Source organism: Notechis scutatus, chromosome 5, assembly GCF_049901735.1.
Source record: "Notechis scutatus isolate UNSWTSFEM ecotype Mainland chromosome 5, rNotScu1.2, whole genome shotgun sequence".
Lineage (NCBI taxonomy): Eukaryota > Metazoa > Chordata > Lepidosauria > Squamata > Elapidae > Notechis > Notechis scutatus.
Window position 1 is genome coordinate 53,337,487 of NC_142013.1, and position 14,770 is coordinate 53,352,256.

The 14,770-nt window shown below is 34.8% G+C and overlaps 1 protein-coding gene across 1 annotated transcript in view; it reads left to right on the top strand.

The window, feature by feature from the left end:
- SIM2 (SIM bHLH transcription factor 2) overlaps nt 1-14,239 on the top strand; it is a 40,453-nt gene extending 26,214 nt beyond the window's left edge. The window contains exons 7-11 of the mRNA XM_026663909.2: nt 506-612; nt 4,312-4,459; nt 6,148-6,316; nt 7,558-7,963; nt 9,482-14,239. Of these exons, the coding sequence (XP_026519694.1) occupies nt 506-612; nt 4,312-4,459; nt 6,148-6,316; nt 7,558-7,963; nt 9,482-10,206 (1,555 nt within the window). The 3' untranslated portion in view covers nt 10,207-14,239. The remainder of the gene's footprint in view (nt 1-505; nt 613-4,311; nt 4,460-6,147; nt 6,317-7,557; nt 7,964-9,481) is intronic.
- The last annotated feature ends 531 nt before the right edge of the window (nt 14,240-14,770 follow it).

The window sequence follows — 14,770 nt, forward strand, 5'->3', positions numbered from 1 at the left end:
CTTGATAGAAAGCTAATCGATGGAGTTGCCTGTCCTAATTATGGTCAGTGAGGACTACCTGTACTTCAATTTCTAGATATCTGGAATGAATGATAACTTGTTTACAAAAGCACTGGTAGTCCTCAATTTACAACAGTTAATTTAGTGACCGTTCAAAGTGACGTCACTGAAAAAAATGACTTACGACCATTTTTCACACAACCATTGCAGCATTCCCATGTTCACATGATCAAAAGGCAGATGCTTGGCAACTAACTCATATTTATGATGGCTTCAGTGTCCTAGGGTCATGCGATCACTTTTTGTGACCTTCTGACAAGCAAAGTCAATGGGGAAGCCAGATTCACTTAAAACCTGGGTTATTAATTTATCAACTGCAGTGATTCACTTAACTCTGGCAAGAAAAGTTATAAAGCGGAGCAAACAAAACAAAAAGTTTAGGTTCAATTATGGTCATAAGTTGAGTAGTACCTATAATGTTTCTTCGATATATTTTCTCTTTTAGAGTCACTGAATTAACTGGGTATGAGCCACAAGATTTGATAGAGAAAACTCTTTACCATCATGTGCATGGATGTGATGTATTTCATTTACGATATGCTCACCACCTTTGTAAGTAATAGGAAACAAATAATAATGTATAGTATTGATATAGATGAGTTTTCAGCTGGATGTATGTGTTATGGATATTTTCATACATGCCATTCAAAAAAAATTACATGTGAAATACATCATTGCTATCAATTCTGCCCCTGCCTTCTACCCTCTTATATTTTGAATTTGTACATGAAATGTTATAATCTTTAACAACCAATGATGTGAAGAAATGATCCTTTATTAGCTTTAAACAGTCTGCTTTTGGTGAGAGAGATTAGTATAAATTACTAAGAATTCTCAAGAGTGGGTCATATGCCTATTGAACTAAGATATAAAGAAAATATAGATGTTGCACAAGAACAGTCCATTTAATAGTCTCATGGTATATCAGGAACCGAAGATAATTAACAAAGATAGATTGATGGAACAAATTCATAAGTTCAGTAGCCTTTTGAATAGAGACAATGGCAGTGAAGAAATGTCCAACCTGTTGGAATTTTCTCCAAGAGAATTCTTTCATCATATTTTGGACCACAGAGTTAGACTTCTTATAAGATATGATGCTGATAGCTTCTTCACTGCTCTACCTTTATAATGGAAGGGAGAACCATCAAACCCCTGTTCGTTTTCTTCTCAGAACAAAGGGATAAAGAGATATTTAGAAAAGACTTACGTGTATCTATGTCGAAGATTAATGAAGTCTGACCAGTTAATTTAAAGAAGATTTCAAAAATCTTGGTCAGCATACAAAGGAAAAATATATCTGATCAACTTATTTTAATGAAAAACTTAGATCATGTCAAAATCACTCTTTTTTTTGAGAAGGATGTGGATTCCTGAAAGACTGAATGAAATTATGTTGTAACTGACAAATGAGAATGAGGGTGAGAAGAAAATAAAATGTGTTAAACTTAAATTTTCTGCAGCCACAAACTAATTATTTCAGTTTTTTCTCCCCTCAATGTCAAAAAATTCCAAACACAACATTTTGGTTTTTGTTACATGAACATGCTTTGGAAAACAGTATAGGTTGCAGTGCAGGCATTGTGAGTATATGTAATCCAGTTTTTTCTTTGCTATGACCTCATATTTTAGATCAATATATAGATCAGTGTACGTGGAATGTTAATAGTAAGTGGTGTGATGAACAAAATGTTGGCTGCTTTGAAACTGTTTTATACATATAGAAAATAAAATATAAAAGAAGTTACCAAGGCAACCTGTCCTAAACTGATGATATGGCATGGGACTTAAGAGTAAACATATGGGCTTCCGGTTTGAAGTCTCTTCGGCGACAGATAGAAATCCGCGATTGTGCGTGGTTTCGGTCTGAGCTCGCCGCTGGAGTGCCCTGAGCCAGCTGGTTTCGGGGCTAAGCCACCCCGTAGAGGTGGTGAAGAGGGGGGAGACCGCCAGCAAGGTTGAGGAGAGCCGCATCTCTCCTCCTCAGCTGGCTATTACTCCCTTTCCCGAAGGCGGTTGCAGCGGTGGTCAGAAATGGCCACCACAAAGAAGAACTCGACTGGAAAAGAATGTGCAGGAGGAAGATAAGAAGTGAAAGTTTTGGCTGACTGGGTTAAATTGTAAAAGCAACAACTAAGGTACCCTGGAATTTAAACTTACAAAAAAATAACGCTCTCAAAGAAGAGTCGGAAGCAGCGAAGGAAAGTGAAAAGGGAAAGGTTTGGCTTTTTTTCCCTTCTCTCTCCTTCCCTATACTGACAACTAAGAGACTTAAATAAGAAATCGGAAAAATCCGCTTTGACATCAATAAGCTGAATTCAGCAATTAAGCTGAAAATAAAACAAAATGCCAAAAGGATAATAAAGATTTCTGGACACTAAAATTTTTTTTTTCATAAGCAGGAAGGGAGAGAAAAAGAATAAGGGCAGGATCTGGAAGAGGGAGGAGACTGCCTGGAATTAAAAAGAATCTACAGTAAAACTTCAACAAGACTTCTAAAAGATACATTTTAACTGAAACTTTGTAACTAAACAGTAACTCCAAGAAGAGAAAGTGAAAAAAAAGAGAGCAAAAAGAAACAGCTTGCGTGTATTTGGATTATTTGGTGATCTTTGGATTCTTGGTTATTACATTTGAATGACTAAAATTAATTGGGTGGTTGTTTAAAAATTTATACAATGGCACCACTTCTGGATGAATTGAAAATGGAACTTAAAAAGTACAAAGAAGATGCACAAGAAGGGAAGGGTTCTTTTGGCTTCATTTTTCAATTCTTAGAAATGGAGATTTGGAACTATGAGAAACAAGAAGACTGGGACAAAGAAGAAGCCATCTTTAATGAATAAGTAATTTTATGTGGGGAAGAAAAAAGAAAGGGAGGAAAGAGAATGGAGAATTTAAGATTTAAAAAAACAACCAAAGAAAAGAAAAATAATTATAATACTGGAAAGCAACAGAAAAGGGGAATACAGAAGAGAGAAATAGAGGTAGAGAGACAAGGAGGTAAAAAGGGGAGAGAGAAGAAGAGAGGGAAGAAGGAAAGGAAAAGAAGTTACAAAGGACCGGAGCAAGATATAGAGAAACAGGACCTATTTAGAGATAATGAGTGAAAATCTAACTGAAAAAGGGATTCTGTAAAGGTACATAAGATTGTATTGTTATATTAGTAATAGAAATAACTGTAGAAAATTGGAAACAATGTATGATTAAAATGAGGGATAAAATAGTTAGTGTAATTTAGTGAAATGTTTGTTAATAAAATAAGTGAAATAAAATAAATGAGAAAATTGAATTAGGAAGGAACGGGAACATTTTAATTAGTTAATGTTTTATAAAATATAAGTGAAAGGGGGGGAATTAATTATGGAAAGCTTATAATTGTTCCCATAGAAGTATGATATTTAATTGAAAAGTAATGTTAAAGAAGTTAAGACTTTAATGAATATTAATATTAATGATAGAATTGAATTGGAATGGAATGTGTTGCTTTAATTACATACATTTATATTTTTTTCTTTTTTTAAGACTATAGTGTGCATTTTAAGAATGTACCAAGCAGAATCCGAATGGAAGTTATGTATTATATTGAATGTTATAACTTTAGGGTATATATTGAAGCCTAAATAAGAGTTAAATGGATAAACTTAAAAGATATAAAGGCGTCATACTCCAATCAGTAACTACAGGAGAAATTTTGTTTAATGAGAAAAGATAATTGAAACAGGACAGACAAAAAATGTAAATACAATGATTTGAATTGAGATGAGATAATTAAAATAAAATTGAGAAAATTAAAAGAGGGGAGAAGCTATGCAGAAAATGTAAAATAGTAATAAGATATGGAATAGAATATAAAAATGAGCATGAACCTGAATTTGTGTCTGTACGAAGAAATGTAACCTGGGATTACGCTACTTTCAAAAACGATGTTTTATTTGTATTTTTTTCTCTTTGTGAAAACTCAAATAAAATTTACACACACACACAAAAGAGTAAACATATGTAGGATTGTTATATTAATTACACAGTGGATTTTGTGTTAAAGATTTACATGTAAAAACTAAAATAGAGAATTTTGTTTCTTTTCTTACTTGAAAAAGTTCTCCTATGGATATTCTATCGATTTTCTTCTTTAAAAAAAACCCAAAAAGTCTTGCTTAAAAAATTACAAGTTCTGTAATTTTACAAAAGCCAAGAAGCTTTGGACCAGGCAGAACATAAATGTAATTAAACCTCTTTAATGTTTTATAGTGTTGGTGAAAGGACAAGTCACAACCAAGTATTATCGGTTGCTGTCAAAAAATGGTGGCTGGGTTTGGGTCCAGAGCTATGCCACTATTGTACATAATAGCCGCTCATCAAGACCTCACTGCATAGTGAGTGTCAATTATGTCCTAACGTAAGTCTTAATTTCTTGCTGATAAATGTATATCTGTAGCTTCTTTTTACCTTGTTTTCATTTGCTAAAGGGTTGATAATTAAAAAATGCATTATATTCTCATGGGACAGTATATGGGAATGACAATACACCATTTTTGGTTGTAGTATCAGACAAGCAACTACCAACTGCTTGTTGATATTCTTCAGAGGGAATGTAGATTCTCTTCCACATGTGGCAGAAAAAATGTCAATATTTGGCTACGTTCTGAATAACCTCTTACTTTCAATTATCCTGGAGTCATAATCTTGCAGCCTGATTGTTTCAGTCACTTTATGAACTAACACGTGTCATTTCATTCACTGTAGGGTTTCCCTTCCTTCCTTCCCTCCCTATCTCCCACCCACCCCCCTTTTCCTTTAGATATCTCTCCACTTTTTTTAATAGGTGGAAGGCTTTTGTGCATCCCCAGCGTCTTATTAATACACAACACTCCAAGTATCTGTCATGGTTTATTTTTTGGTAGCACAGCAAAGCAACTAAATAAGCTTCTGCATACAATTGAGTCAGCATATGTTTGCAAGAGTTATTCACCTATAGACTAGATAAGCCAAAGACTTTTCTCTGCTGGCTTGCTTGATAACAGCAATATTTTGTGGCAGGAATTAGAAATGTTGGTTCAGACATTTTTAAAACAAGTTGTATTCTGACTATTGGTGATATATTTGGGGTGCAAATAAGTAGAAACAGGAACTGAATTCAAAGCACTAAAAGTTTATTGCATGCTATTTATACACAACAAAGAATCTGATCTACTGATAGCCAAGGGAAATTGATGCTAGATAAGAGGCAACTAGAATTCACAGGGGCTTGGACTTAGGTCTCCAATGGCTGTGTAAGGATTTCATACGAATGATGCATTTGACCCCACCTTCGGGCTCCACCTGGTCATTTCCTATAATAACCTGAAGGAAATATCATGCATACTAAGGTGTAATGGACCACGGAGAAGTGGCAGTTTCCTAGAAAGGGGAAAGAATATTCCAGAAAAAAAAGCGGGGTGGAGGGGTGGGGGACAAGACAAGAGGCAGTATTGCCAGGAGGATATAGATAGGGGACAGGGGAAGTAAGTAAGGATGGTCACTCCCTAGAATGTCCTAGGACATATTGGTTAGGGTGAGAATAGTAAGAGTTTAATCTGGTGAGATGCTATAGTGTTTGAGCAAATAAGAACTGAACTCTGGCTGAATTGTTCTTCATTGTTCTTGGCCTTAGCCTGACGGTAGATTTTTTTTATAGTCAATCCAGGCTGTTCTCAGATTATATCTTGAGTTTATATGCAAGTTGAATGCATATATAATTGCTGTTTATACAGAAACATTATAAATTAACTTTGTCAGTTGTCCATTTACTTCTGTGCAACCTCAACCAGGAGACCAAGTCTCCTATAATTGCATATTCCTAAATTCTTCGTCTCTGGAAAGATGTTTGTAGTTCAAATTGAGGATTTTGATTTAAATTTCAAAGTTTATGAATTATAGTTACCAGCAATTTCAAGGCAACCTCCTATATTCCTTTTGGATTGAATTTCATTTTAATACATGTTTTTGGATAAAACGTTTAATACTGTGTTTATATGGATGGGTTCTTGGCAAAACTAGATGAGAAATAGATTGTAATCAACCTGTTGCTATTATGTTGTCTTGCAGAGATATAGAATATAAGGAACTTCCATTGTCACTGGATCAAATTGCCATTTCTAAATCACAATTTCCATGCAGAAATTTGATGTCTACCTCACAAGAAACAAGAAAAGCAACAAAACCTAGGAGTAATAAAATGAAGATGAAATTCAGAACAACTCCTTATCCACAGCAGGTAATTTTTCCCCCTCTCCTTTGGACAAAACTGTTCATATAATAATAGCATGACAGTCTTGATGCAATAGAGCCACTCCTTGTTTAGTGACTACATCAGTTAGTGACCATTTACAAATATAATGGTTAAATCAGTAATGAAAAGTTCATTTTCTGACCGATGAATCCATCTACAACCAAAGTTCGTGTGTCAGGCAAAACACATATCAGAATGAGAGTAACACAGACGTAGCTGTGTGAAACTGGAAAAAGTAATCTTTTCAGTGTCTTTTTTTGTCACAAGTTCACATAATGACCATTTCATTCCACCACCTGATTTCTGGAACAGCACATGATTATTAAAGGAGGTATACTAGCTTTGCAGTTAGTGCTTTATGAATAGTCATTAAAATTTCTCTGCTATTCAAATTATCAATATTTGCACCTTTTTTAACTTACAAGTTGACATACTGGTCCATAAATATTCAGGGACAAGAGTAAAAACTGCTGTGCTGTCACTACTCTGTTGATTTTTGTTATTATTGTTATCTATAATTTTTTTAAATATCACAATGGCATGTTATATCAATAATATGTTCTCTTGTGATAATTATAATTGTAAAGTATTTTTCTTTTTGGATACTGGCACTAGCCAGGATTAAAGATTTTCTCATTGCTCCCATTTACTGCACACCTCATTTGTAGAGATTGTCGTTTTTGGCGCCACCAGCATAATTTCTCATAATATCTTTGTTAATACTGTTATTAAGATTGCACCTCTGTGCATTAAAAGCAGAAAGAAAGTTTCCTAGCCTGACCCAGCTGGTGTTTATTATTCTCTGGTCTGTTTCAAAACATATCAGGTTTTTTTTAGCCCTCATTTTTTTTTATCCTAAGATAAAAAGTTTAAAATCTGAATGGTTCAAATGCTATTTGACAAAACAGTTTAGATAGCATCTTCACTGATTTTTTAAAATCTTCTGCAATTGTGGCCATAAGTTGAGGACTACCTACCTGCACTAAGAACTATAGATTGTTTTGAACATCTAGGATTAAAGAGCAGGGTTTTCAGAGGCAATGAAAGGAGGCCCAGAAAAGCTTAATAAAGGTTCCTCTCTTTAGAAATTAAATCTTGTTAAACTTGTCTCATTTAGTGTTTGAATGTTTCAAGGTGATTACTTGGCTGCATGCATTCTGTTACCCTGAAATACTGACAGATTTCAGAATCCACTATTAAACACTTTCTTCTTTTTTCATTTTCAGCAATATGGTTCCTTCCAGACAGAGAAGCTGGAATGTGGCCAAGTTGGAAGCTGGAGATCCAGCTCCATAGCAAACTCTACCACCATCCAAGAACAAGCCTTTCATTCAGAAAACAGTGAATTTTTATACACTCCTTCGTACAGCTTACCTTTCTCATATCATTATGGGCACTTCCCTGTAGACTCTCATGTATTCAGTAGCAAAAAACAAATGCTGCCTTCTAAATTTGGCCAGCCTCAAGGAACACCTTGCGAAGTAGCACGGTTCTTCTTAAGTACATTGCAAACAAGTGGAGAGTGCCAGTGGCACTACACCAATTCTCTTGTACCAGGGAGTCAATCACCATGTAAAAGTCCTGATCAGTCAGCATGTAATGTACGCCATAATCTCTTACAAAATTATGAAGGTGGGTATTATACAAGCAATTTAAGAATAATGTTTAGATTTTAAATCATTTTAAAATTCTAATAACGTGTCATAGAAAACAGTTGGATAACATGTTTGATAACATAACCAACTTTAGATTAAATTATCAGATCTTTATTTGTATCTTTATAGGATTTATAGTTATTCTCTTTGTTCTAGTTGTTGTAATCGAACTCCTGGAAGTCAGAGGTGGTTATATTAAATCTAGAGTCTGAAAGACAACTACCCTAGATTTAAGAATACTTTAAATCATTGGCAAATTTTGTTGCATCAATTCCTATATTTTGCACCTGGATATTGGCCAGAGGTAGTATTCAGCCGATTCAGACCAGTTCTGGCGTACCGGTACTGGAAATTTTGACTGGTTCGGAGAACCGGCAAATACCACCTCTGGCTGGCCCCTCCCCTCCTCTTCTAGGGTCCCCACATGCCCCGTTTTTGCTCTCAGATAAATACAGGGAGGCTTACTAGGCCCAAAACAGGACGTGGGGGGGGAGTGCAGCGCCCCCCGCATCCTGTATTTGCTCTCAGGATGCTGCAGGGAGGTTTGCTAGGCCCAAAATGGGGTGCAGGAGATGCAGTGCAGCCCCCCCCCGGACTGTTTTTGCTCCCAGGAGGCTGCAGCGAGGCCTACTAGGCCCAAAACAGGGTGCGGGTAGGTGATGCATACCCCCTGTGGCCCATTTTTGCTCCTGGGGGGTGCAGGAGGCCGAGTGCTGCTTGTCACACCCCCTAGCCACACCTACGATGGCCATGTCCACCCAGCCGGTCATTAGGGCAGAGAACCGGATGTTAAATTATTTTAATCCCACCACTGATATTGGCATCCACATTTATAATAATGGTATTTTTATCTATATCTATTACAGTTTTGCCAATATAAGCCTAACATAAAAGTTTAACCCAAATCCCCATAGATTGCATTTATTTTTTATATGATGCACCCATAGATCTGAATATCTCAGTCTATGAAGAAGTATAGCCTTGGTTCAGGCTTCTTGATAATTACCATATCTTCATAATATTAACTGACAGAAAGAATTTTTAAAATTAATATAATTAAGTTCAAATGAAACTGGAAATTTATTTTGCAGTTTCCTACAAAATAGAAAAAACACAGCAGATAAGTATAAACGAGATGTTTTCATCTTTTAAATCTGACATATTTGATATGAATTACAATTATGACCACAATTCAGGTTCACTTGATTTTAATAATTTCACTCTTTAGAGATTCTGAGAAGCTGCTTTAACTTCATCTTGAAATTTGATGTGGAATAGTGTTCCTTTCCCTCTTGAGTATACAGTAGCTGAATGTAGAGTAGGTGCTTATTCATTCTTTTTAATGTCAATACCAGCAGCTTTTTATTCTAAAACTAATGACAAATGTGCCCACTTGTATTTAATGATTTATATTTAGATGTACACGTTGCAGTTTTTTATTTTGTCTTCATCTTCTGAATCCTGTCATCTAATGCATTTCTTTTCCCCCCCTAAGTGCCACTACCACAAAGACAATACAACCATGAAAGTACCTCTGAAAGTTTTACAAGTTGTGCCAACTTAACACCCAATAGCAAATACAAAGAACAAATTTATGATTCTGGCATTATAAAACACAGCAAAACAGAAAACAGAATATGTCCAGCACACCATCTCATTAAAGAAGAAAATAAAGTAGTTTTCAACAGAGACTTGCAAGAAAAAAACAGTATTAGTGAAAAGGCCTTTTCAAACTCCTTCTCCAATTCCTTTTTATCAAAATCAGAATCTTTCCAAAGTAAATCAATTGGACAGTTAAGTCACTTTGTCCCAGTTCCAACAGTATATGAACAAACAAGAAGAATTTATATGAAAGAACCAAAGTATGAAAATATTGCTCATCATGCTACAAATTTAAGTGAACTGGAATCTGAGGACAGAATGGTTGCAAAGCTTAATAGTGACCCTGAAAATGACCATACAGTGGATGTAAGACATGCAGGACAAGTTCCACTTGTCTTTCTGAACTATCACCGAGTTTTAGCCAAGCACGGCACATTTCAAACTTCTTCATGCATGGCGACAGGCCACATAACAGAAAATTATGGACCCAATTCTGAGGATGTAAATATGTTTTACAAAAACCAAAGCCCCTCATCAGCTTCTTCCCCTGAAACTCACAAAGAATCCACACTTCCTCATTATATTGGAACTTCTGTAATAATAGCCAGTGGAAGGTAACAATAACTGAGCCTGTTATTAAATTAAAATAAACAAATTGGAATAGTTTCCAGAGAGCATGAATATGCATGGCTGTAGCCAGTAAGGAACGTTCAAGGTCAGTGGGGATTAACTTGTAGGTTAGCCATGTACAGTTATGGTTAGGAAACAGAAAACTTCAGTGTTGTTTTATTACTAATTAATCTCTGCAGGTTGACTCTGCCATCAAAAAGCCATGTAACATATGATATTTTTTATTATTAGAGTTTACATCTTAGATTTTACAAGTATCAGTACAAAGATGGTTTTCTTACCATCTTCAATTCTACAATTATGTTACCATACCTGCCAAATGGATATAATTATTTATGGCAGTTTTTTTTTCAAGTAATCTTTATTCAATATCCCAGGAACATTGATGTTTACAAATCATTCATTTTAATGCATCTGACTTTAATATATTTTATCAAGGCACTCAAAAATTGCCATCCTGCATGACAACTATGCATCTTTGAATAATGGAAAACTCCATGCTAACTATTTGAAATATCTACCAAAGAGTTGATGACTTTCACATTGTAGTAAAGTTATGATATGAACCTTTTTAAAGAATCTCTGAAAAATGAAAAGAGCTTTTTCTATTTCAAGTACAACTTCTAGATAAAAAAATAGATGCAACTTTTCCTTTAATTCTGATCCAAGAAAGTAGAGAAGCTGCATTCTGTTCATTTTGATGAGATTTCAATTCTTTTCATTTCAGGAGTAATCCTTTTCCAGAGGGTGCGTGTGTGTTTGTGTGCGTGTGTGTGTGTTTTAACCCAGCACATTGTGGCACTTGGCATGTTAAGCTATGATAAAATGCATTCACAGAAGGAACTAATGATAATCTGACACTCCTCAGGCCTGTAGAATTTACTTTGGATTTTTAGTAGAATACTTATTACATTGATTTTTTTACCTATAATATTGAATCTGGAGAATAACACAGTCTAAACACGTACACATATTTTATGTTGTAAGTATTCACAGTAAGTACTCTTCAGATCCCTGTTTGGGAGCACTTCAGCATACACACAAAGGAAACAATACTCATGTGTTTCTTTTCCTAATGCTGATAGCAGATAATAGAAATTATTGTGTGGATAAGAAATCTTTTGCATGCGATTACTGGAATATGCTACTATTAGCTGGATGTAACTATTGAAATACACTTTCCTATTTTTAATAACATAATAAAAAACATCTAATAGGTACACACCTGTATGTGGGTATAATGTACATTATACATTATTGTATAATATATGCTGACATATAGGGGTAGGATTCTACCAGTTTGCACCTATTCGCTAGAACTGGTTGTTAACATTCTAAGCAGTTCGGAGAACCGGTTGTTAGAAGAAATTACTGGCCTAATCCTGTAAGGAAGGCAGGAAGGAAACATTCTGGTGTTCCTTACAGAAACTGCCTCTCCGTTAACCCTTATTACATTCTTGGCAGGACTAGACTTTCTTTCTCAGGAACCTCTCTGGAGTTTTTTCCCCTTCTTTGCTGGTACTTTGCTTGTGTGGAGTGACCAAAGTTACAATGGCATTGAAAAAAGTGACATGACCATTTTTCACACGACTGTTGCAGCATCCCCACAGTCACGAGAAGCCATGCGAGGAGATGCATGCCTTGATGTGAGTGATGTTGAGTTGGCCATGCTCAGCCAGTAACATGACCACCAAGCCGTGTCCACCCAGTCACATGACCAAGCCATGCCCAGCAACTAAGCCATGCCCACAGAACCGGTTGCTAAAAAATTTGAATCCCACCCCTGCTGACATATAACAATACAGGTAGTCCTTGCCTTATGACCACAATTAAGCCCAACATTTCACTTGTTAAGTGAGACATTTTAGGTGAATTTGTCCCATTTTGCGACCTTTCTTGCCACAGTTAAGTAAATGACTGCAATTGTTAAGTTAGTTACATGGTTAAGTGAATCTTGGTTTTCCATTGACTTTGCTTGTCAGAATCTCACAAAAGATGATCACATGACCCTGGGATGCTGAAATCATCATAAATATGAGGCAATTGTCAAGTGTCTGAATTTTAATCACATGACATGGGGATACTGCAATGGTTGTGTAAAAATGGTCATAAGTCCCTTTCTGCAATGCCGTTTTAACTTTGAACAGTAACTGTTGTAAGTTGAGGACTACCTGTACAATTTAATTTTAATTGACTATTTTCTGCCTCGCTGAAAAAAGGCAGTGTTTCCAAACAAAAGGCAGTGTTGTTAATCCTCTTAAGTATAGCCAGAACCAGTATAAGGTTATTTCTGTGAAAAGTCTTGATATCTTGTGCAATAAACAAAACAATCTCACCTTGCACCTTGTTACACATCAAATAAACATAATAGACATTTTCCTAAAGTATTTTTCCTGAAATACACTTTGCTTTCTGATTTCAGAAACATTTGCCACTGTGGATAAGGAAGATTGTTAAAGGAATTTTTGTTCTCAGTATTATCCTATCAAATCACTGAGAATGCACTTTTATTTTCACACTGCCAAAGTAGGGATAAATTGTGCCCTGAGCTTGTGCTGTGATTCCAAAATAGTGAGAAGACTGTTCTAGGAATTCAAAGAACCTTTTTACTGCCCATCCTTCAATATTAATGGTCAAATTATTCTTTCATTTCAATTTTTAAATATGGAACATTGGATTTCCCTTTTGTGTGCAAGTATTCCTTTATGGGCCTTATTCCTTTCCTCTTTGCAATTTTGATCTTTCAAATTTAAAAAAGTGATTACTTTTAGAAAGAATTAGATGACATTAATTGTATTTGGAAAAAGGCATGGTTTTCAATGTTAAAGAGGCCAAACTTCATAGTTTTAAATTATTATGTGCATTTGTGCATGCAGTTTGGATCTTATCATCATGCTGGAAATTTTTGTTGAAAGTTAATGATTAGCATATTTTTGGAGTGTGACTGGAAAACCTCAGCAACCAGGATAAATATATCTCTTTTATTATTAAAAGAGGAAAACATAGACATATGCACAAATCATCCCCAAATACATGAAACCATCCTAAATTTAGTTGGTTTCTGACAAACTGTCATTTAAAGTAGAGAACGTGTGCATAGGAAATTAGATGGTTATCTTATCGCTACTTTTAGTATTCAAAATCAACAGTGTCATTAGTACAGTATTAGATTGACCACTTGCAAAATCAGTGAGAAAAAATTAATGAAAGGAATAGGCTTGTCATGGTCTGTCCCAAGCCTAGGTTTTCATTTTATTTTGAAGCAGAAGCCTGATTTTCATGAAACTTTTAAAGAAATCATGTCTAGAGATTTGAGATGTTGTCTGTGTTAGCAATACCAGAATAATTGTTTGCTACTGCACCAAAATCACAACTGCACCATTTTCCAAACTACTAAGATAGAAATGTTAATTAATTTATTCAGGTTACTCAGGCAATTTAAACTTATCCGTTAAATTTATATATTGCAATAATGTTGAGTGAAATTATTTTTTTCCTATTAACCAGTTAAAATAACAAGCTGCAAATTATTATGCTTTTCCTGAAATAAGTATTGCTGAAAACAGCACTAGTAAATAAATCCTATAGTAAAAACATTACAAGATCAAATAGAATTAGTTTACTATGTTTTAAACCAGTGCCTATTTCTATATTCATTTAGGTAATGTTCTGGAAAAGTATATTTATGCTAAAACATGTGTTTTTATTTTGTTATATTAAAATGTGTTTCCTATTGCAACTCTGGTTGTTAACTGCCTCATAAAAATAAACCTAATAGATAACTGTATAATAATATTTTACCTATTTTCTAAAATGCCTTTATGCACACAGTCTTGCATTAAAAGAAAGTATTGGGACTATCATATTGTAATTGTAATACATGGTCCACTGTGGTTTAAGTAATCCTGTTGCTCTATGAGATCTTTTTAAAGTGAATACACAGAGAGATCTTCTGTTGTGCTTCTGCATATTCTATAGCATATTAATCTAATTCAATTAAAAATTATATTCAGGAAAAATGCTCAGTTGTATATTCTATTATAATATGGTATGTTCATACTTGGAATTTAAAGAGAATTCTGCCTTCAGAATTAGACTATTGTCAGCTTATAAACTTTCAATAATAAAAAATATGAAATCTGTACAAGAATGAAAAGCTTTATACTGTATAGATAAAGTGAGAGTCCTTAAATTGACTTTTACTCAGATATTTATGAGCTATATGGTATAATTTGGGTAAAAAAAAGTTTGGGAAAATGGAATAGGAAAACCTAAGCATGTCTGGATCATATTGATACAAAAGCTACACTTTCATGTTTCATAAAACTCTGTTTAGTAAGCTTTATAGATTCTAGTGCTGTGCACTAATTTAGGATAAATTCTGAATCTCCTTGCAGATTATGTTGATTTGATCCATGGTGATATTATCACAGAAATTGTATCACACATGTACATTATGAAGATGGTGCCATGACATGTTACAGTTAACACTTCCTCTCCTAACAATGTCACCCCCCAAACATGTCTGGTATTTCAGGCTCATTTTTAGCTC